The sequence below is a fragment of the Odontomachus brunneus genome, unplaced genomic scaffold (genome assembly GCF_010583005.1).
Source record: "Odontomachus brunneus isolate Ranch 3 - 2012 unplaced genomic scaffold, Obru_v1 Obru_scaffold_027, whole genome shotgun sequence".
NCBI classification, from domain to species: domain Eukaryota; kingdom Metazoa; phylum Arthropoda; class Insecta; order Hymenoptera; family Formicidae; genus Odontomachus; species Odontomachus brunneus.
The window spans coordinates 968,652-993,222 of NW_022639477.1; the positions used below are offsets into that span (position 1 = coordinate 968,652).

General features: G+C 46.3%; 1 protein-coding gene across 15 annotated transcripts in view; it reads left to right on the forward strand.

The window, feature by feature from the left end:
• LOC116842854 overlaps positions 1–24,571 on the forward strand; it is a 140,762-nt gene that overhangs the window by 70,683 nt on the left and 45,508 nt on the right. For all 15 annotated transcript variants that reach the window (XM_032812602.1, XM_032812603.1, XM_032812601.1 and 12 more), the window contains 2 exons: positions 16,149–16,192; positions 18,388–18,478. In XM_032812602.1, coding sequence (XP_032668493.1) covers positions 16,149–16,192; positions 18,388–18,478 — 135 coding nt within the window. The remainder of the gene's footprint in view (positions 1–16,148; positions 16,193–18,387; positions 18,479–24,571) is intronic.

Sequence of the window (24,571 nt, forward strand, 5' to 3'; positions counted from 1 at the left end):
GGGGGGGGGGGAAGAAAACGGACGTGGAAACGACTCTGATGGAAATTACGCGCCGGCAAATGGGGTCCGGTATATCCGGCACGCCGCCGTGCCACGGAGGAGAGGAGAGAGCGCATTGCAGCAAAACGCACGGTGCTATATTATCCTGCAAGTCGCCGCGAAACACGCGTTTTTCGGTCTCGCACGGCTATCAGCGACGATGAGTCGTGTCGGATTCGTGTCGAGGAAGTCGATAGACAGGTGAAAGCGAGAGGGAGGGGGGAGAGAGAGAGAGAGAAATACGGAAATCCGACGGGAACTAATCGCCGATAAACACATCTCGCGCGATTCTCGACGTGCGAGCGCGAACAATAGATAGACGTATAGGCAGAGGCCATCTCTCTCAGTTCCTGACATAATAGGATATCGACGACGGGCACCTTCATCCGCCATTGTTCCGCTCGCGTCCTCTTATCACCCGCGCGAACACGATATACTACACCACGCAGTCAATTTTGCAACGTTTCTGGATACGAGAGCTTTCACTCGGCGTCTCGCGTTTACGACTCGACACTTGCAGGTGTAACACGAAAACGAAAAGAGCATGGTTTCGTTTTTGGAATCGTCGTCCTTTTATTAGCGGATCGGCGCGCGTCCGTTGAAAAGTGCGAGAACTTTTTTCAGGAAAAAAAAATAAAGTAAAGGAGGCAGAAGTAAAAGAGAAACACCGGCGATGCTCGAGTCAACGTTGCCCCGGTTATTAATGCCGTATCCGGGGATGCGCTCGTTGATGCGGCGAGATACATCGCGGGGCAATATATTCCATTCAATCGCGCGTGAACGCGGAAAAATCGATACCTCGCGTCGTAAAAGGCCCGCCGTCACGTGAGACAGTATTACGCCGACAATATCTTCGCAGCTTGTACCTTTTTACTGTTTTACTCGCTCCCTCGCGAAGCGAGCCGGCGCTTCCACGGGAATTTCGCTCGTGGATTTTCTTCCGAGAGACACACGCACACGTTGCATACACACACACACACACACACACACACACATATATATACACCGGGGCATTTCCTACGAGAGAAAATCGATGGATTCCTCCGATGACGTTTGCGTCGGCCACTGCAGACAGATTCGCGGAAACGTGATGACGCGACGCGACGCAGCGCGGAGACGCGCGTCGTCGCACCGGAGAAAGTTCGTCGATGAATACGTACACACCGCCTACACTACCACATACATCGCATACTTTACCATCACCACATATACCGCATACACACCACCACATACACCGCATATATCATCACATACGTCGCATACACTACCACATACACCACATACGTTGCGCAATTTTTCTACTGGTTCCCATCGTACGATAGTGCGGCCATGTAATGCAGAGAACGATAAGACTAATGACCGTTGTTCTATGTCGTCATTGTAGCGACAATTAGTGTAGGTTGTACCATGCATAGCATAATAGAATTATATCGCGATGTTAGGTCATTAACGCGTCGTCTATATACACCGCGTTGCTTCGGTCAATTCTCTCCTGAATTTACGTTTTATCGCGTTTTATCTCATCCTATCTGCGCCTTTCGGGAGCTACTTCAGTCCTAGATGAATCGTTTCGACCAGGTTCCGCGACCGCCAAGAAGGTCCGCGCACTTCTCCTTGCGCGAATTAGATTCCACTTCTATCTCGTCTCGTGCCTCTCGAGAATTAAGCCGGACGGAAAATAGAGATTCGTGTGTCGCGGTGATTAATTCGCGGGTGTATATACACGACGGTGCGACGGGGAATATTGCCACGACCGATTCTCTCGAATAGCTCGTAACCGAAGCATTTCTCCTTGTACTCGTCTTAGCGGACGTGCATGCCGCTGTTTCGTGATCTCGGGAGGATCTGTCGCGTTACACATACAGACTTGCGGTGATGTTCCGGCTGCGATGAAAATTCCGCAGCGATCGAACGTACGCGTTGCGAACATAGACACAGACACACACAACACACATATACCGACAGACACACTCACGTCCGACGCATATGCTTCCGTATCTAAAGACTTACAGCCGTATAGTACCATAATTAAGCTAGGAAATATTATCTCTGCGTAACTCGATGTGTTAGATTTAATTAGATGACGGGGACAGTACCTAACGGCGAGGCGTTCGAGGAACGCGCGACGACGCCGGTTTCGCGATGCCGAACGCGTCAGATGATCCCCCCGCGTTCTGAATCGAGGGTGAAGGAGCGGGGCAGGCACGCGAGAGATTCTGAAGCGATCGCGAAGACAGGAGGAATATAACGGGGGAATTTCGCCGTTCGGAGTTGTCGCGCTCGTAAAGTCGGCGAAGAGCGCGCGTAACTGAACTTTTTAATAGACTGCCCGAGAAATGTTTGCAGTTGCTGAAGCCCCGACGTGTTTACCGAGTTTCACTTTTAGAAGGACCACAAATCACCTCGTTATTTCTTAAAGCGGATATGGAGTAAGAGAGTAAGGCTTAAAAAAGAGAGAGTGAGAGACAGAGAAAGGAGGGGGGAAAAGCTGTCGCGAGACCGGCGTTGATCGACGACGATCAAGTGGACGATGACAGAGGGATGGAGAAGCAGAGAATCGCGGGAAGAGAGTGGTACTGTCCCGATAAGAGACGAGGGGACGAAGTAATGTCCGTTCAGCTAGAGAGGAATGTCCGCGAGATAGTTCCTTCGTGGATGCGTAAAGAGCGATGAGGAACAGGCGACTCCTGCGAGATCACACGTCGTCGAGCCTCGCGCGCCGATAACGACGAGAGAAGACAAGACCAAAGGCAACCGTCCCACGAAATTGCGGGGCGGAAAAGGGCCAGACAGTTTCGCTCTCGCTCGCTCCGACCGACTCGATCACGCGAGATGAACTCGCGAAATATTCCCCGACCTGCGGCATCTCATTGTCGTGGCCACGTTAAACGCGCAGCTCGATATCCTCCGAAGTCGTGCGACTCAAAGTCCTCACGACTCAAAGCGAAGTGCATTCACGGTAATTGCAATTACCTCGCAGGCTCGCGCGGCTCCGTCGCAGGCCAATTTTAATTAACTCGCGGCAAAGAAACCTCGCCGCTGCCCTCGCGTGGCGAAATTATCAACTTTTTCGCGGTAATTCTCCGTATTTCGCAGTCGGACTGTTCAGCCCCCGTCACCGTCGTCGTTGTCGCGGACGTTTCGACGTTAGTGTGCCGTTTTTAACGAGGATTGGGACGAAACTAGACGCGCATTCCGTCCGCTCAGCGCTGGAAATTGAAGGAAAAAGGTCGACTTGTTAATTAGAAACCACGGCCGCCGAGGACGATGGAACAGCGAGCTGCCTTAACGGGAAGCTCGACGCGCGTTTGTTACTCGGACCGTATCTATCGGAAGCAGCCACGCCGGGGAACTCGGCGGAGCCTCGGAATTTAAGCGATCGCTATTACGTCCCCGTTACTTCACTTCTTCACGGCTCTGAGCGAGAAATATCGTCTGGCGACGTGTATTTGGCGCGGCAGTCGGGTCACGCTTAAATAAAAATGTATATCGCACGGTAGAACGAACGAACGAACTAAGGAAGAAACGACGACACGTGCGCCAAGTAACAGTTTTGTTGAATTTACATTGGGCGAAGAACGACGACGACAACGACGATGGTGGCGATAGTAACGGCGACGTAATTTTACTTCCACTTTGGCTTTTTCGCATGCACGTACGTTGCAACAACTGTCTTGTAATAGTTAACAGACGCATTTGGCTGAGCGTTTCAACACAATATTTGTAGTAACCTTAGTTTAGATGTAGCAAGTCTTTGCTGTATCTAAACTAAGCTTACTTATTATTACTTGCCAAATCATTTGGTTATATTTACCTACGCGTTTCGTCAAGACTACTACTTCGCCGAAGCGCCTGATAACTGATTAAAGGTCTCGTTGCCAAAGCTATCTTTCGACGTGCATGGCTAAGTCGCACTATTCGCGACGGGACGCGGCAAACTCTATTATCTCCCGTACTTTTCCATTACGCGACTTCCTTGATCCTGCGCCTTGACCGACGAGGGGTTGCTACTCCGACCGTGTGCCGGGGCTAATTAATAGTCGCCGCTCTGATATCCGTGCGTTAGCAGATCCTCAGGGCGGGCGGCACCGTTGTTGGTCTCGTATATACACTCGTATATACACGCGCGATGTCGTGAGTCGCTCTTCGCCGCGAAATACCGTAAAACTTTATGGCGTCGTTGGAAGACCGAATGGAGACTGCTGACGTTCTCACCCCGCCTGTTTAACTTTACGATCGTTCTCTCCCATAAATTCGCCGTTTAATCCGCCCGCCAAGCTCCAATTATTTAATTAAATGAATCGCATAAGAGGAGCGCTCATCGATCTTCGTGGCGTGTCGTGCCTCCGCGATCTTTAGCCTTCTTCTTGCCTCTCTTGGCGCGCGCGCGCGCCCGTCGCGCAAATCGCTCGTTAAAATTCGCCTCGCGCAACGCGCTCCCTCTTGTCAACACAAACATTTCAAGAGTTCCCATTCATTACGTTTGATTAATGCCCGATCCCGCAAATTGCGACGGCTAGACTCCGAAGGGAGTGAGAGACTATGAAATCTCGGAAGAAAAAGGGGAAAAAATTCAAGAGAGACAGGGAAGGAAGGAAAGAGGAGAGATTGGCAGAAAGAGAAATGTTCGGTTCCACGAGAGGAGCGAGAGTGAAACACCCGTAATTGGATGATCCATCGATGCAAGGGATTTTAATTGGACGAGCTGCGCCGAGCGGAGCGAGTCTTCCGGGAGAATCGAGCGTTCCTGGCTCCTCGACGTTCCTGAATCGCCTTCGAGATAATCGAACGATTCGACTGGCGACCGGCATAAATCGTGTGCATAAATCGATCGCGATTTATCGCGACGCGATGCCGACTATACGATGCCGGAGAGGAGAACCGGCCGCGACGAGGATCCCCGTCAGTCGAGTCGTCGTTTCTCCGGAGGATTGGCGACACGAGGCCAATGTACGACCAGACCAATTCTCTACCGTTTCTCACTTTTATATGAGCGTATCAGAGCGGAAGGTGCGAATCTAGCGTCCAGCGACCTTTAGTATATGTATACATACACACTCAACGCTAGCGACACGGTCATTAATAATTGTATATGTATATTGTCATGCTATCTCTCTCACATCGTACAAATAATCCAGCAGACTAAGCTGAGTAACAAACAAGCGAACATACACACACATATTATAAGTGTCTAACACGCTCATAATCGTCTTCTCGTAACCGAGTTGTCAATGACTCGGACACGGCTCTGCCGAACTTTTCCTGGGCTCTCTCATCATACATCTCACTGTACGGAGTAATAACGACACATTCTCGCCATTGACACATCATCCCTCTCTCACACACACACACACACGCGCGCGCGCGCCTAATTCACATATATGCACACGCAGAAACAGACACAAACGAGAAGGTATATATCTATATATACATATATTATCATAGCCTACTACGCGGTAGATTTGTGTCAATTAATACTAATATACATATATATATATACAAATAACGAGACGTTCAGTCGTGTTTCTCAGTTGGGGGCGAAGATAAGACATAGTATATAAGCTTCCGTGTGATAATTGGGACAAAAGGGGTATCCCTTAGAGGGAGTAGCGAAGGGGACAGACGAAAACGTAGCTCGATAGCATCCCACACGCTCACAGCGCAAAGGCGAGACCGTTCGCTGTTTCCTCCCGACGAGAGACCGTCATCTCCCATGTTAAGACGATTTGCGATTTTTATCGAGTTTCATTCCGCGACAATTAAAACAACGGAACGACAGTCGACGGTAATTAAGCGAGATGGAATCTCGACAGGATCTTAGGTCGTTGTCCCGTGGAAAACGCGAAATAATTAATATTTCGCGCTCGAGTGTTATTCTTCGCGACATGTTACATGATATTTTCTTGTCTCTTTCGCCTGGCACGCCCCTTATTTGCTTTTCCCGTCCGTGTTACCCGTCGAGTGTTGTTCCGTATTCTCGCCGTAGTCGTGCAGTTGGCGGCACGATTAATTTTAATTGATCTGTGCGGCGGTCCGCTGCCAGGCGCAAACTTGCCATTTTCGATATATCGACAACGCGACTCGAGACTATTCATTACAGAGAAACTGGCCGAGATAACGAAATGATCGATCGCGCCGGCGATCCGACAGGGTCGCTTTTGCGCGCAACATTCGATTTTAGGATAATTCCTCGCAAAAAGTAGAGAGAAAGAGAGAGAGAGACTGTCAGATAAATATAACACATAATCATCATCGTCGTCGTTGAAAAATTCCGCGCGGAGTCGCGGTTCATTATTTATATTTATATTTCGTTAAATCTACCTTACATTCAACGACGCGAAAGTTTCGCTCGCAGCGAAGTGTAACGAGGTTCGTTCGTTAGGATGCAATTAAGATCCATTAACCGCTATTTAGAAAGGCTCTCTTTCTTTTCCTCTCTCTCTCTCTCTCTCTCTCTCTCTCTCTCTTCTTCTCGATGCCCGGCAAAAAGGAGCATGAGTATAACGACGACGTATGTGAGAGGCCCTCTTCGCGCGGAAGGGAAAACCCGTTTCGCTGTTCGGATGATGGATACGCGGTCGTGTGCGGGATAGGGCAGAAGAAAAGCAACGGGACGGATATTAGGGAGCGAGGGAAGGGGAGTCGCGTAGGGCAGTCTAACGGGAGGATAAATTCGTGGCCTGTAAGGAGAGTAATTTCACGGAATATACGTCTCTTGTAAAAAAGAATAGTGTGCTTACAGACGCGCGCGCAGCGACGAACGGGACGCGTGAGTAGGAGCAGACGACACGCGCCTCTCTGATCCGCTTTCTGCGACTCTCCGGACAGATGGAAATATTCAATGAACGAGGGGTAAATCGCGGGAACACGAGCGCGTTCAACGACTCCGGCGGAGATCCTGGCCGACGGCGACGACGGCGAGTTTGTCCCGTCGCAGTTGGCGCCGTGATCTATTTGATACTTTGCTGCATTGTTGCGAGGATGCAATAAGATCGTCTAACTTCCCGCGCATTCAGTATCTCCATAACTGCGAGTTACGAGTCGCATGCGGCGCATTGCGACTTCGGTACATTCAACTTGGTTAATCCATTAGTCACGCCGAGTGAGGAACTCGAGTTCCACACGGTGTCGCATCGCGGTTAAGAGTCACGTCGTGGCGTAGCCACGTTCCGTGCCGTTCCGGCGAGTCTGCCGCCGCACATAATGCAACGGCCGCATTCGCGATATCTGCATTACGAGTATCGAGGCTTCGTCAGACCCCCGCAACGGAAGCGCGAGAATTCACAATTCGTACGCGAACGAACAAATCGCGTGTGCGCGCTCTCGGCGAACAACCCTTTGCGCTGTCTCGAGGGTGCCGTAACGACGCCGCACACAATTTCTGGTCAAATTCGAGGAAACAACGGCGTCTTCAGTTTATCTCACATTTCTGAAAAAATAAAAATTGCGTAAAAATTGCGAATTAAAATTGCGTGATCTCGGTAAAATTAAGTCAGTTTCAGCGGCTCTCTGCCGCACTGAGAAGAAAAAGTTGCATTTTGTGACTCGCACTGTAATCACACAGTGAAAAAATTGTAATTAGCAGATATTTTTGCAGTGAAGTGCTAATAACCTTACATGTGTATCCTATTACTGCTATTTTTTCGTAAGAACAACAGAAAAATACAGTCGGGTGTCGAAAATAGCTATAATTTCGCTGAGATTGAGACTATTTTTTCTTTCAGTACACATTTTGTTGTTTCTTTAACGAGAAGGTAATAAAGCAGATATATAAAATTGTTATCGTTATAATTACAGCGGCACATAATGCAAGAGTAATTTCCCCGTATTTATTTCAGTATACTATTTTATAAGTTATAAGTAACAGACACTTTCCTCTCAGTGTATCAGTTGTAAAATTAACGGTAGCTGGTTTCAAAGAAAGATACCTGAGCGGGCACGAATGGGACCAGACCCAGGGGAAGCTTTATGTATATGACGTTTTCCGAGTTCTAGAAGGAATTTCGAATGCCTCTTTTTAAAGCGTAAAGGATTGAGATGTTCGAATCGACTCGTGTCTCCAAGGGAAAGAATCGTATACATAGAGGTAGACAAAATTCGACTGGCGCACTTGAAATTCCCGGCACACCTCGGCGAGGCGAAACCTCTCGCGAGTTTTCTCTGTTCCGCGACAGTCCGCGAGACAAGTCCGACATCATTAGCGCGTCTGGCTCGCGCAGAAACGACCGGAGAATCACGTCTGACGACTGCTCGTACTCCCTACTTATTGCCACCCATTGTGCGATTCATCGTGGGCGACCATCCGTGGACAATTATACGAATTCCTTGCTCATAACGACGGACCTGTCGGAATTTCACGGGACATTAAGCACTCGACATCGACGCGTAACAAGGCGCGTCTCATGCGGACGCGTCGACTCTCTTTCGAAGCGCTGCGCGCAGGGCGATTATGCAGATTACGCTCTCGGCGTGCGTTAAACAGCGCATTGTTGAGAGGAAAAAAGCGAGAGAGAGAGAGAGAGAGAGAGAAAGAGAGAGAGAGAGAGAGAGAGAGAGAGAGAGAGAGAAAGGGATTTTACAATATGCCACGCTCGTAAGCAAAACGGTTTTTCCCGTGAAAATTCTTCCAGGCGCGTCATGTGTGTGTCGAACGACACACGCGAACGCGTGTGTGACGAATTATACATATCCCGTAATTAAGACTATCGGGGCGCGAGCAACAACGGCAGCTTAGCTCAAACGCAACTGCGATACGGGCTAGCTGTAACACGGTAATACGGTAATTTAGCACGGGCGATTCGTGCGGCAACCACGGGGGTGCATCCGGGGTGCGCGCCCGGCCACGGAAGCGACAGCGACGGTCCGAGATAAATCGTGCTGTGAGCTGTGGGATGATTAGGCGAACGTGAGATCAGGTTGTGGGTCTACGACTGGCTGCTAGGCACAATTTAGGCGCATACTACGTTACTATCGTTACACATACAGCTCGACATATCATTCGCAGAAATCGCATATGCATAGCCAAACACGTGCACACGGTGTTCATGTTACCACAAAGGCACACACGTATCGCGCGCCCACGTACAAGCACTTACCCACAAACACACACACACACACACACACGTACGTACAGGCGAAATGCCTCTGGTTACCTGCGGCCATTCCCAGTTTTGGATTAACGTGCGCAGTAATTACTCGCGCGTCATCTTGCAACGAATCGGCCGATGCGATTGATTTATCGACGTCGCGCAATCTGCCTTCGAGACTCGCATGCGTTTCGAACGCTCCCTTAGCGTTTCGCGTTTGCCGTTTCCCGAAAAAGTGGAAAAATCGTCTCTATTCGTTTACGTTTATCTCCGTACGAATATGTCGACATCGGTATTCTCGTGATGGTTGTTTAACACGTTGACCGCCGTATCGACTACACAAAAGCTTAGCCGATGATTGAATTACCAAAGGCACAATCAATGTAATTCGATATTCGTGTATCTGTCACCTCGTTTCATTGTCTCTCTCTCTCTCTCCCTCTCTCCTTCTCTTTTTTTTTGTTGGCCATATCACCGGTTTTTTTCATCCAGTCGATTGCAATACACAAAAAGAAGTATCATTGCGCGAAAATCAATTGCATTTAAAAAATCATATAAATATCGCAACATAAAAGTCTGTTATACTATTGATTCTTTGTAAAATTATACGACGCAATGGTATACATTCGAAAAATATAATCTCATCCTTATCGAGCATCATTCCCCACTTTCTTCTTAACTAAAATGAAAGTATTCTACCTAAGAAAGAACTCTAATCGCGAGATGCAGTTTCCTATAATCCACATTTTAAGCGAAAGAGTAATGTTCCTCCTGTAATGAAGTAGACTTTCGTTCGAAAACCTGCTAGATATTATTCTAATTCTTTTGTTTTTTTTGTATTAAAACGAATATATTTACTTGAAGAGCAGAATGGCCTCTTGCTTGAAGTTTTCTCTTAAGAACAAGACTGGTACTTGTAGATAAAGGACGAAACGCGACTTAATAATATTGTGCTCAAATCTTAAGAATATTGTGCTTAGAATATTTTGCTTTTGATTTTAGAACTCTTCTTGAGGCCATATGCCAGGAGAGAATTTTGTCAAGAATGAGATAATATTTTCTCGAGTGCCGGCCACATAGTGGTGGCCGTTATGGTGTTCAACGTGTTAATGCAACGGTGCATATGAATATCTACGAATCGTGGTTGTATTCGCACATATCGCGCTGGCACTCGGAATTTCGACGGTCTCGATCCGAGAACGGGAGACTCCTCATTGTTATTACGGCGCGTCGCTCCGGATCTTTTACGCGCGCACGTTTGCTTACTTAACAACGACCGCTCGCGCACGTGCTGCAACGCGCACGCACGGGAGCGCGGCGGAATCGGCTTTTATGCAAAAGCACGTGCATATCGTATGCACATGTAAACAGCACGCGCGCGCGCGCGCGCGAGGAGCGGGTGTGTTCGTGCGGGCCACTTCTTCCGACCACATTAGCTTTTCCGTTCCATTTCCATTTCCATTAATCACGTGGACGCCCGCGCGACAATCGGACCCGCTCGCAAATACGAAGACTGTCCCCCGGGAAATCCATTACAGCGAGTTTGTTACGTTTTTCGAGCGATGCGATCTCGCGGCCGATCGTAATCACGATATCTCGTGTTCGTCCATGAACGTCGCAGTTACGTCGCATTACGCAAGCGACAACGCAATCACCCAAGTAAGAGCGACCTCGCTTCCTTGCCGGTAACTGGTCAGGAATTTTGGCTACTGACTAGTTTCTGACCAGTTCAAGCGACGCTCATTCCGCCAAGGACAGCGAAGATAATCAGCTTTTGACTAGCTTTTAACCAAAATTCTTTTGTACAAAATTTTGTCAAATGGCTTTTATCGTTCGATTCTGCATTGTCGAATATTATGTTTTATTATCCAATATAAAAATAACGTGTAAGAAACTTGTGTTTCAGAAGATAGAATGCAAATTGATTCACGTGCCAATTCATCATTTGCAAGTGAAAATTCGTTCATTATTGAGATCATTGTAGCTTGATCTCTAATTACCATTTTTTCTCGCTTGATCTCTGACCAGTAACTGGTTGAGAAACATTATGACCAGTTTTCCGAGTTTTTACTAGACAGAACAACTGCCCAGCATTTACTAACCATTTTTTATGGTCTAGTTTCTGGCCAGTAACTGGCCAAGAAATACTGGCCGGCTTTTTTTGTCCAGCTCCTGAATAGTTATTGCTTAATTAAGTTCTAGCCAGGAAAATCTGGCTAGTTTCTCGCTAATGGTCAGATGTGGACATTTCTCTACTTGGGTATTTGCGCAACGCGCCTTTGAATCCGCGAGTCGTCCGAGGGAGAGCGCCATTATTAAGAAGAAAAGGATTTATTGAAGGAATTATCAACGGCTATTCGTCTCGTGACACATCGCGCGCGCTGTTTGCCCGCTCGCGATCACAACACGGGGACATAAATTAGCCCGCGATAGGGGCTGACAGATCGTTCGCCGCGCGTTTCGCTCGTGACTTTCATAAAATCCCCGAGTCACCGAGAGACCACCGAAATCCGACGTCTTATCATCGCCGGTGAATCGCGGCGTTCGCGTATCGCGCGAGTCGCATTTACATATCACACGCGCCAAATATAGTTCTTCCACCTTCTCGGGGATATCCTGTTTTCGCAATGAGTTTTTAATTATGGTGAGTAAAACGCGCAGGAGCCTCCGGAGGAGGAAGGAAAAGGAGGGGAGGAGGGGCAATGCGAGGGACCGAATTACCGCGACGTCCATTAGGAGACGTGTACCAATATTTGACAGTCGTTCGCAGTTAATCGATCGTGAGACGTAACCGCGAGAAAGAAAGAGACGTAATTTCGCAGTAAACGAGGGAAAGGCCACGTCTCTCATCAATGTTTCCGCGAGGTGAGCGTGTCATTCGTTGGCCGCAGGTAAACCGGGAAACAGGGCACACAGCAAAGAGCTTTATCGTGAGCGTCCTCTCGTCGAGACGAGACGATGGCGAAGTTTCGCGTCAATTCTCCCGCCGTCAGTCCCACGACTTAGGCTGTGCCGGCTTAGGCAACCACTGGGGTGGGAATAAGTCGGTTATCGGGTGATCCGACACTACTGACCGGTGAGTAAGGTAAAGTTTACCAATACCTGGTAACTAATAACACTGGCACCTAACTCCAGATATTCTTAACTGAAGAAAATGCAGTTACAGGGACAATTATCTAGATACGAGAAATTACCTGAGATGAATAAATGGCTAGCAAACATTGCGATATCGTATATGTTTTGTACTTAACTAATATAGATGACAGAGACGCGGTTTCTGTCTGAACTATTTGTAACATTGTTTAAAAAAATCTCTCTGTTTAGCGTGCATTCTGATTAAAGTCAGTTATATTTTCTGTAAAAGTGACTATGTGGTAGAAAAATAAAAAGACTAGCGAGAAACAAACGAATGTGTAATCCTCACACGCATCTAAATTTGCTTGCACACATTGCTAGACCAGAACGTTGCTGCTATAAATTCTACGTACCACAGACAATTTTCTAGCAGATGCAAAAAGCAACGATGAATTTTAACTGTAACATTTAGAATTCTACCTGCAAAACATTTTTTTGAGTGTTATTGTTTTGGTTTTTACATACAAATATTTAAACCCTTAATGTAGAATATATGTATATATGTGTTCTAAATTGAAAGTGTAAATATACGTATTTAAAGACCAGAATAATAAGAATGTCCAGAGTTAGGTATAGCAGTGTTATATATATTAGTGCTCAAATATTGGCACTTTTTTGCCTCTTTTGCCGAAAATGAAATTCATCGAATAATTCGCGATGATCCCGCGATGAGAACGTACCGGGGCGCAAAGTCTCGACGAGCGGCCGCTTCTTAAGTCGCACCTGCATATCATCGGTATCGTTTCATTGAATGTCACTCATATCATTAACGAAGGGGCGGCACGAGCGAGCACGTGAGCTCGCCGCCGTCGATCGATGTAGTACAGCGAAGATTTCTTAAGGCTTCTCTACCTACCTAGCGAATAGCGCCGTCAATTGACGACTAGTGTCTAAGCGAATTAAAGGGAAACTATGTTGTTAAGGCCTAATATAGATAACGGTGAAATTCGTTAGAGACTAATAAGCGACACACAGGGGTACCTACGTACACACGTACGCGCATGTACGTTCACACACAGACACACGTACACGCGGTACACGTTTTGGTTGTTAAGCGAACGCTTATCAGAATTATATTCGCGAAGCGATACTATATTTCATGTAGATATATATACTATTGAGTTGTACGTATATATATGTATACTTCCTCGCCTTCGAGCGCGTCTCGTGAAACGCGAACAAACAGTTATGCGCGCGCTCAATGTCATCTATCGATCTCCCGAGTGTACATGATACACGGCGGGCACCGGTCGACCCATAACGCGGCGAGATTTCGACGAAAAATTGACGCGGCGCAAATCGGAAGTGTCGCGTCGACGTTCACCGCGGGCGCGGCTGGGGCGGGAGGGCTATTTGCGATTTTAGCGGGCGGATTCTGCTAATATGGCTGTCACCCGTGCGAAACTCGCCATCTCTATATTATGAATAATTAATCCAGGTATCGTTCTCCGAGCTGCGCCGCGCGGCACAAAACATCACTGCGCCATACGCGGCACGAATTCACGGGCCGGTGATGAAATCTGTTCCCGCACGATGGGAACGCGATAAAGGTCGCGCGCGAGAGAGAAAGAAAGAGAGGAAAGATTCGACCACCGCTTTTATACGCGATTTTACGCGATTTTTACAAACGTACTTTTGCCTGCTTTTGCAACGACTTATACACAATTTTAACTGGCGACGCGGCGTTTCCAAATCGTTTCATTTCATCCCGACCGGACAGATGATTCCCACTGTCGATTGAACGATACGTCCTCGTTTAATGGCCCCTCGTGAACGCGTGAGATCACACGCGAGCAGTACGTCGCCGAAGAAAAATGGCGATCGAGCAATGGATTTGTGCGCGCGCCAACGAGACGCTCTCGAAGGCCACCACTTCGTGGCTAAACGTGAAAACGAAACGAAACTCGTCGTGCTCCAGTGTTGTCTAAGCTTTTTAAGCGAACAGAGAAACCCCTTTCCGCGAGACTGTTTAAGAGAGAGAAAGAGAGAGAGAGAAAGAGACAACGAGCGATTGAGCGGGAGAGAGAGAGCGGGAGAGATAGAGAGAGAGAGAGAGAGAGAGGATGCAAGAGAAGAGAGAGTGCATGCTGATGAAAGACAGAGGGAGAGAAAGAAAGAGAGGGAGAGACTGCGACTCGAGCGAATGCGGGGGAGTGAAATTGCAGCGTGACAGAGTGCGGAGGGATGCGCGAGCGAGAGACAGCGTTAAGGGACGAATATACCTGCGGCTCTCTAACTCTAAATATTTATTACACTTGTTATGCTATCGATAAGTTTATAACGTATCTCTATCGTGACAGAATTTACGAGTATTGTACGTGATATTATATTTATACGGGCTGTTACACACTATCTCTCCGAAACTTCCATTTTTCACCGCGCGACCGAGCGAACGACGTGCAGCACGCGAACGGGCGCAGGAGAAGGTGACAAAGAGAGGCGGAAGAGGAAGAAGTGAAGAAGCAAAGAAAGAGGAAGAAGAAGAGCAGGAGGCGACTCGAGGAGACGTGGAGGAAGCGCGAGTACAGCGTCTGACACGACCGCCGCGGATACATCCCTTTCTCGCCGGCCGGAAGTATCGATTAGTCCCTGAGATTTTCGTGTTCCAGGACTGTAGAGCCGACGTGGCGGGAATTTATTGAGAAAAATCGGCGCGCTGGGGGGCCGCGTAGGCCGAGAAGAGCCTGATGCGAAAAGAACCACCCCGGAAGGTCGAGACCCCCCGAGCTTGCGATGGCACCAGAGGGTGCTACACCGACGGAATTTATCACGAGCCGAGTGTGGACTCGAGCGAACGAACGAACGATCGGGCCATGAATCCGACAGCCTGACAGACGACAAAATGCCCGTGCTTCTTCGAGGTCACCGGCGAGCCGAGCCGAAGGTTGATTAATGGCGACAAGCGAGACGAGAATGGGTTCGACCTGTCCGACCGACGAGAAAAGGATTAAAGTGTCGGCCTGTAGTCGAGTCGGCAGAATGGAAGGAAGAAAAAGAGAGAATGAATGAGTGAATGAATGAGCGAGAGAAAGAACGAGAAAGAAAGTACGCTTAGATCGTGTGATGATGCGGCCGATGGAACAATAGACTCGAGGCGGTGAGGAAACTGCAGCTGGTGATGCGAAGGGAGAGAAACCAATCGAGTCATGAAAAAGGAGGTCGTAATCTAAACCAACCGGCTAGGAAAAAGGGAAGATGAAGAGGATACAGGATACGGAATTCTCCGGCGAGAGAGAGAGAGAGAGAGAGAGAAAGACCACAGAGAGATAGCGCAAAAAGGTTGCTTCCTTTGAAAAAACCGTGCGAATGATAGCTTTCTCTTCCCTTTTTCTATCCCACCGGTCGGCGCAGGAAGAACGACGTCGACGACGGGCTCTTTCTCCCCGGACCTTCGGCGGTTTCCTCCGACGCATCCTTCTCGTCCTGGCGCGTTCGTAATTCTCCCTCGAGGCCGCTCTCCCGAGTATCTAGGTTTATGATGGTAGAGCGATTCACAAGGCAGAGCATTGTGCGTGCGTGTGGGCGCGCGGCCATGGAAATTAGAGCGAGAAATTCAGCGCAATCTCGCAATATTCATCGCCGACTGGTTATTAGAATATCCGGCGTTACGGCAGAGAAACTCCTACGGACTCCTGCCCGGAGGATCTCTCCCTGTAACATAACGTAACGTAACGTAACGTAACGTAACGTTACAAGTCGCGAGCCATTCTCTTTCCATGGCCGCCGCGCTCTTCATCCAAGACTGCGCGAGGAACAATTTCCCCCTGCGCCCCCGAGAACCCTCCACCCATCCAGATCGTTCGCGCGATCGGCATCGCGCGCTCTCCATTTCGTTTTTCGAACTGTTACTGAGCTTGTTTTTAATAAACTTGTTTTTTTGTTTGTTAGAACGGCAACGTACCTGTCGGCGAATCTGGTGGACGGGCGAACGGGTGAGTACTCTGCTGTGCTTCAATTGAACATTTTATCGGGCTTTGTGTTCCTCTTCCTTTCTCCCCGGGGCTACTCGTGACAAATATTGTATTCATATTGTGACGCAGCCTTTCCAAAACCAGCCCTTTTCGAGCTATTGACGTCTGAATAGTATTCAATGTGTGAGAATATTTTGTAATATATCGGAAGATATATCGTGATATTTTTTTCTTTTTTTCTTGCATCATATATTAGGCGCGCGAGAAAATAAATTACGCGGCGGCAGGAGAAATATCTGCGGTTGGTAGGGACGATTCGAGATAGCCCGATCATTTTTCCAAGGTGTCAAGTGAGAGACGGGCTGAAATCTACGATAAAATTTCGCTCGATCTTTCGTCGTTCATTACGTAGATGCTCCTCCGATAAATTTCCATTTTGAGTCGTGCGAGCGATTCGACGAACTTCACAATCTGTCGTCTCCCTGCGACATCCTACGAAACCGCGTGAATGGAAGCTCTTACAAGGAGACGTTTCTGGGAGTATACCTCATCAATTTTTATGCGCTTCGAATATATTGCAGAGCGGCTAAAAATAACAGATACGTGTCTTTCTTGTGTGTACTTTCTTGCACGTCTAGAGACTGAAACGATTCTTTGAAACTAATCTTTAATTATAAACAAATCATTTCCGGAGCCATGAGAGAAAGACACATGAGAAAGTGTTTTACAAAAAAAGTTTCAAGATATCTATTGTATTTTATGATTCTGTGCATTTAATTCTCAGAAAATTTCATTTTCTTTATACCATTGTGTTTTTCATTATTTTTAAGAACTTTAAAATTTTTATAAAAATGAAAATTGTGAAGAAAATTTCACGCCAAATTCAACTATAAATAATCAAATTACTATTTGAAAGCGCACTTTTGCGATGAGATGTAGACACGCGCTGTAAGTAGTTATAGTCTAGCATGTGGACAGACGAAATAAAGGACAAGCGCCCTTGTCGCCTTTGCGTGCTTGTGCGCGTTATTTATAGCACGTCGTATATAACTTCTATCTAAAAAATGTGATCTCGAGAAGTCATTTCATTATACATCGTTGAATCTGACGATTATCTTAATCATAAGAATAAAAGCATAGAAGAAGCCCACACAACGCTTAAAATAGGAACATAAGACGTCTAAAAGACGTTTTAAAGACATCGGAGTATAAGACGTCTTTAAAAGATAAGAGTGTAAGACATCTTTTAGACGTCTTGTCCTGATTTTAGACGTGTTGTGTGGGAAGCTGCCTGTATCATGTTTGTACAGTCACGACAATTAGTTGGGTCTGAGATGTAGTCTGGACCTTCGAAATTCTGAGATACGGAGCATCTAGACTCCACGTTCTCTTTCAAACGTTTTCTCGTTAGATCTTGAGAAAGTCCAGCCGCTCGGCATATTTCCTTCGCCGAATCGTAGTTTCCGCTACGTATCATCATGACCCGCTCGACAAATCGAGCGATGTGCTCGATGAATTATTTCCGAGAGGAGCGTTTACGTAACAGGAAACAAATATTCCCTGCAATTTTACACAGGCCTTACCTCAGTTCGATACGTCGCCGCGTCACGTATCGAATTCGTCGGAGCGTTCCCCGGCGCTGAGGAGGACCGAATGTAATTTTATATCCGCGTGCGAATCGACCAGGCATAGATTCGCCGACTCGACTTGAACTTGGATTCTCCCGAAAACTTCCTAACAAGCGCGAATTTCCATTGCGTACCGTACACGGATTTTCAGAAGCGCTTTGCGAATCGCGCGAGCGCACGGAGAAATCTCCCTTAGAACCGTGGCTAAGTTCGTGGCCACAGATTTGATATGAAAGTTCACTTCATTTTCCCACTTACGAGGGTATCGAGCGCCGGAGAGACGCTACTCTCCGCGCGCTCCCTTTATCGGCGCCCGTGATTCTTTCGGATAGCAGGGCGTTCTCTTCAAGCTCCCGCTTGATCGCGGAGTATTACTCTGCAGACGCGTGATACCACATCCCGGCCGAGAATCGCATACCTTTGGGAACGTAATCGCACGTGTGATATCTCGCAACGGATGTGAGGAGGTAAGGGAGAGGAGAGTCCAGAATTGGTGCGCGAGCGAGCGAATCGCCTGCAACGACGGATCGACAGGATCGTGTTTACAGAGACACGCGCTGACGTAACTTCCGAAATCTTCTGTTACAGACACCCGGGTGACAATCCTTTCTACAGCACCATCGACAGCATGCCGGACATTCGACCGCGACGGAAGTCGATACCGCTGGTTTCCGAGCTGGTAGGTAGCCGTTTGCCCATTAACACCATTCCGCCATTGTCTCTCCGCGTATATACATATGTATAAGTACACTGTGTACACACATACATATATGTACATTGCCTGGACCGTCCGCATACATTCGTCGGAAATAATTACCGATCCGACGAAATGTTCTCGTTGTTGTCGTCACCGTTATCGACGTCGTCCTCGTCGCCGTCGTCGTCGTCGTTGTCGTCGTAGCAGCAGCAGCAGCAGCAGCAGCAGCAATAGTCGCCGTTCTTTCCTCATGATCGTCGAGAAGTCGTTCGACATTAAGCGTGACCCTAGCGCGTTCTCCTCGACAGTACGCCACGGGAATGACCTCGCGATCATCGCGGTGAGATTACGTGGTCGGTTGAATTTAATTAATTCGCTCAACTAGCCCCCGGGCCGTCCCCCGTGGCGCGCGCGGCTGTTTTAGAATTTTAACGCGTAACGCTTTGTGATCGTATTCCGCGTTTGCGCGCCGGCGAAACACAGCCGGAATTAATTATCGCGGTGTAGGCACGCGCGGCGTGTGCACTTTTGGCCGCCGAACTTGCCGAACGCTATGAATTATATCTCTCGTGGTATAAATTGCGCGAGCGTTCACCGACACGCGGCGCTTCCCATAAACTGTTTCTCCGATGTTCCTGTCGAGCGTGTACACACACACACACACATAGAGAAATTTCATTCCACTCTGCCAAGAAAAACGACTACTCAGAGTTAACTTCTTTTCTTTGAAGTAGTGGTTATCTTCAACAAAGAATTATTTTCTTCACAATAATCTTAAAATATATATTCACTCTGCGAGAAATTATCCGATGAAAAATTGACAAACGGATATTTCCGATCAATATCCGACCAGCAAGGATTCGACGAGAAATGTCGGTTCTTAATATTTTCATCGATTTACCCGATGAAATACCATCACGAAATATCCGATTAAATTTAATCGGACACAAAAACTAATCGGTATTTGATCGAAAGTATTCGTTTGTTAACTTTTTATCAGATAATTCCTTTCAGCGTATCACGAATTTTTAGAAAGGGTTGTTATATATTAAACGGAGGAATTTATTCTCCCTGCAAGAATATTGCGAAACTTCAAGAATTTGCGAAGAAAAAGTTGATTCGACTCCATATAGCAAGCTAATCGAATTTAATGTTCTCGATTGAAGCGCTAAACTTACTAGAATTTAGAATACAGTTCGAGTAAGTGCTTACGATAAACTTGTGATGAATTTATCATAGATTCGCAGACATACAAACTTGTGGGAACGACTAACATTTATTTGAGTGCGTATTTTTCTATGTGTACTCGTATGTGTATATATACACGCGCGATAAATATTCTTTTTTATTTCGTTCACGTCTCGCCGCGGAGAGAGTCTACGACTAGAATGGTCGCGCTCGGAGAAGCCGAGTGAAATATTACAAACTGGAGAACGCGGTAAATCTATTCGCGGGACGCCGTTTCGAGTGTCGAAGCGAGATATAAAATATGAACCGATATTCGGCACGCGAGCAATCGAGCGAAAGCGAGAGAGAAGGAGAGAGAGAGAACGAGAAAAAGAGAAGGTTATCGATTATGCTAATATACTTGGCTACCACGACGACCGTGCACGACTACTCGATGCCGTTACGTTTGTTTTCTCGCGTTTTCCCGGAGAAAAGATCCCGCGTCGACTCCGTTCGCCGTACGCTCCCCTCGCGGATTTCATCGCGTAAATTATAACGGCAGGAATTACACTTGGGACTTAATTAGTTTTTCCTCCGCCGGGAGGAACTACTCTCTCTCTCTCTCTCTTTCTCTCTTTCTCCCTCGATCGCGACGCGGAGCTTCTTCTCTCCCGCAACTTCATTCGCATCTCGCGAGAGACAGTGACGACGGCGAAGGGAAAGACGACGACGACGGCAACGACGATGATGACGACGATGTAAAATACCCTCGTCGCGAGATCTAACTTTGTGTGTCACGTACGACGCATCCGAGGATTCGCTGCGCGAGAAGCGGGAAAAGAGGAAGAAGAGGAGGTAGAAGAAAGGCGAATGTAACAGAATTGAGTCGGCAGAGCGTTCTCGCGCTTCGTCGTGCAACGAGGCGAAGCGAAATGTACCCTCGGATGCGCCTCGTACCGAACGTGTCGTGACCTAATTGCGTGTTTTACGTTTCAGTGTTACCGTCGCTTTCCGCGACGAATCGAATTGCCACTTTTTTCTCTCAAAAAACAAAAAAAAAAATAGAAAAAAGCCATCGCAACGCGCCAGACGGTCGAATTCTGGCGAGATATTCTCCTCTCGTGTGTGACCTTCGCCACTTCCCGCCCCCGCTGGTTCCTCCACTCAAAACACCGGTGCCCTCGTTACTCTCTCAACGTCTATCTACATCTGCCTACTTATCGGCAGCCCGAATACGCCCGCGAGCAAAAAAGAACAAGAGTTAATTCGCCGAACGCTGCTATCGACGAAATTTCATTATCCCAATGCGGCACTTCATGATCGTCAGTTAACAAGGGCGATGCGATCGGCATAGTCGTTCCTGCCGCAAAATCAACATTCGCGACCGATTTTTTGAAGCCGAAGTACTCTCGCTCTCCGCGACGAGAATACGTCTCTCGTGTTCGGAAATAAGGGCCATGACACACTGAAAAACGTAAGCAGTAAGCAAATTGATCAGTTACTGTCGCTGATTCTTGCACTGTAAGAAGAATCATCGAATGTGATCGGTCAATATTCAAAAATTTGCGTATATTACTCTGCTTACTACTCTTACTGCTTAAATATTTCTGTGTTCAGACTCTAAAGGTCTTCCCGCAGGCAAATTTCCGTAAGACATAACCGTAAGACATAAACTTAAGCTACAGAAGCAATTAGGATAATGCTTTATCTTTGGAAGAAATAATAATGGTGTAACTAGAACTTTTAGACTGAATAACTAGAATTTCAACCGGTTAGCTCTAGTTACTTCTGCATAACAATCAGTTTTACCGTCAGTTCTATCTTCTTCCAAAGTATACAAAGAAAAAACAATATCTTAATTGGTTCTTCAGCTTAAGTTTACGTCTCACGTCTACGGTTACGGAAATTTGTGTGCGGGAGTCCTGACGCGAGGGAATTTGCTGTTTGAAATTTGGGTCGTTTAGCGGTCAAGCGGTTTATTCCTTTCGGGCGAAAATCGTCCTCCTGGAGCGCGCGAGTCGACCCATGCGCCGTCGTCGTCATCATCCTCGGCGACGACGGGCAAGGGGACTGGTCGAGAAAATTGCGCTTGATTTGCAAGAGAAATGCAAAACGCGGCTAGTCTCGGGGATTTCGTATTAAAAACGCTTCTCTCAGACGCGTCCTGCATTCTTTACTTGTCTCAATTATCCTTGTGCGCACGACGATGATAATAAAAACGTCCCGCCTACGTCACGGACGCCTTGGCGACGTGCGACGGCGGGGTGCTTGCGTGTGCAACTAGTGCGTGATACTTTAAATGAAATTCTTAAGTAACTTATCGATCGCGCGCGCACGCGCCGGGGAGGAAAGCCGCTCTCTTCTCCCCCTTCTCCTCAGATAGGAATAAGTGTGTCGCGTAGAGCGTGATTTAAGTCGACCCGGGATGGGGGGAGCGAGGAAAGAAAGCAACCTGAGAAAACAAGACATCGACGATAAAAAGCGCGCTCTCGCGTCGCAGTTCGTAAGAGTGCGGCCAAAAGATACTCCCCGGTTTCTTCGTATTCGATTTCCCAATTAATTTTGTTGCAGAACGAAAAATAATCACGAGTAGATTATAAATATATAAGCTTCAAAATATACTCTTTTATTCCCAAGAAAATGGGCTCCAAAAGTTTCAAGTCCGATAGCCAGCAAAAAAGAGAACTAAAGAATGCAATTAATTATGCAGAATATCTTTATGCAAAGCAGAATGTCTTTATTCAAAATATCATTTACATCAAGAGTCGTATCGCTCTAGTTCTCGTTGGAAACGACAAAATTGTGGCAGTAGCAAATATCAGATGCACATAATATAAAATAACAAAACGGACGGTTGTACATGGAGAAAAATATTGTAGCAAAAATTACAATGCAATTTTAGTAGTCCGGGAATAGGTTGGCACTATTACGAAAATTATAATAAAACATAGTAAAAATGATCATAAATATAGTAAGACTTATCGTATGTTATGGTTATGGTCATTTTTACTGTGTTTTATTATAATTTTCGTAATAGTGCCAGCCTATTCCCGGGCTACTAAAATTGCACTATAATTTTTACCACAATATTTTCTCCGTGTGCGAACCTCGCAAGTTCAAACAATTGTTTCGAGAGGAAATGAAAAGTCTCGTTGAAGTGCCTGGTGGAAAAAGGAGCAAAACGTGAGTTTGACGTAATCAATATCACATTCTGCCGGACCAAGACAATTCATTGATTATCTTGGTTCTTGGGAACGATAAGAGGCTACATTTTGAGACTTATATATTTGTAATCCACTCGTGATTGTCTTTGGTTTTACAACAAAATTAATTGGGAAATCGACTAGCAAGAAATTGGAGAACATTGCCTATGGTTACTTGACGGCAATCTTTGAATAATTGAAAGAGAAAGCTGGCGCCAGCGATTGACTGACCGAGCGATCGACCGACCCGCGCGCTCCTCGATGACGCACCTCGCGACGCGCCCCATTTCGATAATTGCGGATCCTCAAGATCTCGTCAAGGATCAAGGCCCATTCGTTTTTCCCCACAAATTTTACCCGATGTTTTAGAACACCAACCCACCGTCACCCTCGTCCATCCCTCACGTCTCACGAGTAGAATGGTACACTTTCCACCCTCCCGAATATAAGGATCCTCGTACCCACTACTCTCTTCGAGTGAATCAGTACAAATGTTTCTGATCGAATCAGTCAGAGGAGAATTGTCATCGATTTTCAGTGAAGATACTCCCACTTTACTGCTCCATGTGTTTCTCACTGATTAATCACTAATCATGACACATTGATTTCAACTAATTAATCAGAATTCTAATTAGTTGGATTTCCAAATTTGTAGTATATGAATTCATTGTACGCTGCACGAAGCCCAACTTTTTGCGTTCGTGCATGAGAAAAAAACCTTTGATTGGATTAGGAAAGAAGTTTGGCCCTATTTTACGGCATTCGAAAACTTAAGTTATTATTAGTATTTATAATATGTATTATTTTATTGATAAATACTTTCATCTCTCTCTCTTTCTTTCTTTTTCCCATTTCTTGCAATATTTCCTGTACGTTTCGTCAAGGGTCCTAACGATACTCGTTTATTTATTTGCTTATACCATAGGTATAAGCAAATACTTTTTTGCTTATACTTTTGCTTATACTTTTTTGCTTATACTTTATTTATACCCATTTATACGTATCTTTTTGAGTCATTTTCTTCCAAATGGTAAGACGCATTATTTTGATACTTACGTACCCTTAATCTACTTATGATCTGAGTAGCTACAATTTCATCAAAAAATAACTTAAGATTTCGAGTGCCACAAAATATGCTTATAAGAACTTAGCCGCTCTCTTCCTGGTGAAGTATAAACGAGCCGGAGATTCCGGTTGAAGTTAACAGAATTCTGTTAACTTCTTCAAGTTCGAACTCTTGTCAACTGGAATAGAATTCGGACAACTTCAACTGGAATTTCCAATTCGTGCATCGGAAATTTGATTAATCCAACCAAACTTCTTTCTGGTGTTGCGATAGAATCAACGGCTTTCGTGCAATTTGCGTGCAACGGTATTGTTTGCATTTGCAAACTGCATCGATAATGGTAGCAGTTGCTATCGACTGATTCTTTCAGCAAGGTTTTACCGATTGCGTTGCTATACCTATAACTGAGTGAGACAGTTACAAGTACAACGTTACAACGAGGAATACACTGATTGTACTTTAGAGAGTACCCTCTTTAGATTCCGCAGTCCGATGTCTGTTTACCCCTGTGTGTGTTTAATGTGTTAACAGTTTTTTTATATACATATACACACACTTATATATATATATATATATATATATATATATATATATATATATATATATATATATATATATATATATATATATATATATATA